Source organism: Sceloporus occidentalis, unplaced genomic scaffold (assembly GCF_023333645.1).
Source record: "Sceloporus occidentalis isolate IW3139 unplaced genomic scaffold, rSceOcc1.0.p SCAF_244, whole genome shotgun sequence".
Taxonomy (NCBI): domain Eukaryota; kingdom Metazoa; phylum Chordata; class Lepidosauria; order Squamata; family Phrynosomatidae; genus Sceloporus; species Sceloporus occidentalis.
The window spans coordinates 1,136,215-1,138,562 of NW_028317224.1; the positions used below are offsets into that span (position 1 = coordinate 1,136,215).

General features: G+C 49.1%; 1 protein-coding gene across 1 annotated transcript; it reads left to right on the forward strand.

Moving 5' to 3' along the window:
* Positions 1-246: 246 nt before the first annotated feature.
* LOC149276245 (zona pellucida sperm-binding protein 3-like) lies at positions 247-2,065 on the forward strand (the record flags this gene model as incomplete). The annotated part of the gene is made up of 5 exons (XM_089503855.1): positions 247-648; positions 1,310-1,428; positions 1,507-1,610; positions 1,682-1,859; positions 1,932-2,065. Coding segments are annotated over exons 1-5 (937 nt in total), but the record flags the coding sequence as incomplete, so codon positions are not given.
* Between the last annotated feature and the right edge of the window lie 283 nt (positions 2,066-2,348).

Genomic DNA, 2,348 nt, shown 5'->3' on the forward strand with positions numbered 1-2,348 from the left:
AGATGCTGGCTAAGCATAGTGAGAGTTGCAGTTTTAGAGCAAATGGGGAGCTGCCTTTAACTATGATATGGCAGTATCTTCTCTATGTCCAGCTCTTTTGTTTGCAAGGGTTGGGTTTAGAAAGCCCTCCTGAAGATCATTACTTCATTATTGGGTGTTAATTTGCTCAGGTGATGGAATAATCAGGTGCTGGGAGGGGTATATACAGGCCTGTTCTGTGCTCTCCCTCATTGTCTTGTGGTCAGAATGGGGCAGTGGGTTAGACTGAGTTGCCTGGTTCTGGTGGCCCTGCTCTCTGGGCTGGTGTTTGCTGTCTCCAGCCAGCAGGTCCTGGCCAGGAACCGGCGTCAGTGGGACCATTGGAGGAGCGGATCTCAGCCTTGGTCTGGTTGGGGGTCCGGTAGGTGGCATGGCGAGGTGGTCGGTCAGCCCAGGCAGCTGCAGGCCTCTGGAGAGCATCCTATCAGCGTGCGGTGTATGGAGGACAGGGTGGAGGTGTCTGTGAACAGGGATCTGTATAGAAATGGCAGGCTGGTGAAAGCCTCTGATCTGAGCCTTGGACCCCGATTGTGTAAACCTAGCTTGGAAAGCACAGAGACTATGGTGATCTTCCAGTATGGGCTGCAGGAGTGTGGTAACGCCTTACAGGTAAGGCTAATGTTGGGTAGTGAGGCCCTAAACTAGCTGGGATGAGTTGGTGGGGCTGGAAGTATGCTGGACACTCAATCCCGAGAGACTTGCTATGACTTGGTAATCTAGACTTGTGTCAAGAGAAATCTTGATGTCTAAAGTGACTGCAGATAAGAACCATTTGGCTGATCTAGTCTGCCAAGCCTGAGTGCTCTACTTAGTCCTTGTCCTATATCTAGCTTAGCCTTATTCATATCCCCTGCTTGCTTAAATGCTTTCACTGTATTACCCACTAGTATTGAGGCCAGATCCTGTGGCACTACAGTGTACAGTTAAGACCTAGTATGCCTGCTAATGTCCTTATTAACTAAAGTATAACTACTTGGTGTAGTCTGCTTAGAATCACTCCCTACATAATCTTTTGGTGTCTCTGTACCAGCTGGTGGGTATAGTTATGCAGATTTTGTCTTTTTTGTATAGCAAGACCCAGTAGCCTTGCACAGCTGCTGACTGTGTACTAGAAGTAGTGGGCAGGTAGGTTGCAAACCTGCCCAAAAAACGCCCTTATGCAACACGTGCAAATCTAGGGTATGTAAGACCCACTGTGGTCTATTGGACAGATCTAGTATTGTGTCCTCCGCAAATCCTGTGTCGATATGGGTTTTTTCATTGTCCACAGATGACCCCTGAATTCCTGGTCTACAGCACAAACTTGACCTACAGCCCGACTCCTTCTTTGAACTCTCCTATTATCCGGACTAACTCTGCTGTAGTTCTCATCCAGTGCTACTACCCCAGGTGAGATTTCCTATCCCCTTACTTGATGCACACAGGACAGAAATGCAGGAACCGTGTTTTCATATGTAATATCTGTAGGCATGGCAATGTGAGCAGCAACGCCATCAAGCCAACATGGATGCCTTTCAGCTCCACCATATCAGCAGAGGAACGTCTGTCTTTCTCCTTGCGACTGATGAATGGTAACTGTCTGAAATGTGGGGAGGGAGTTGGCTCTGGAACATTGCTAATCTTCTGTGTCCTCTCTTTAAAGAGGGCTGGACTGCCCCAAGAACCTCTACAGTGTTCAAGCTGGGTGACGTGTTCCACATTGAGGCTTCTGTTGCTGTTGGGAACCACGTACCTATGAAGATCTTTGTGGACAGATGTGTGGCTACGTTATCCCCTGATGGCTCCTCCGGTCCCCGTTATGAGATCATTGATTTCTATGGGTAGGTCACACTATATGCCCAGGTATTTCCAAGGGTGCAGGTAAATCCATGTAACCCGGTTCTGCTTGGCAGGTGTTTGTTGGATGGCAGAGAGGAGGATTCATCCTCTGCCTTCAGATCCCCGAGGCCCCGTCCAGACACGCTGCAGTTCATGGTGGATGCTTTCAGGTTTACTGGGACTGATACCTCTGTGGTGCGTATCTCTGGTAGTCTGATCTCCTGGGTCTATACTAGACTTGGGCACCAGGGGGCTCTTCGTGTTCGTCTTCGTGCTCGTCTTCGGGGAAAAAAAAATCTTCGTATTCCGCGAATATTCGCCCGTTCCTGTCTTCTCTTCGGGCGAATATTCGCGGACATTCTTCGTGCTCGTTTAATCTTCGTTTTCCTCCTGGTTGCCTAGCAGGGGTTAATACGGGGTTAATAACACATCACAGCAGCAGCAGCTGCCGTGAAGGTACGTGTGTGCAGCTCTATTGGTCGTTTCGGCAG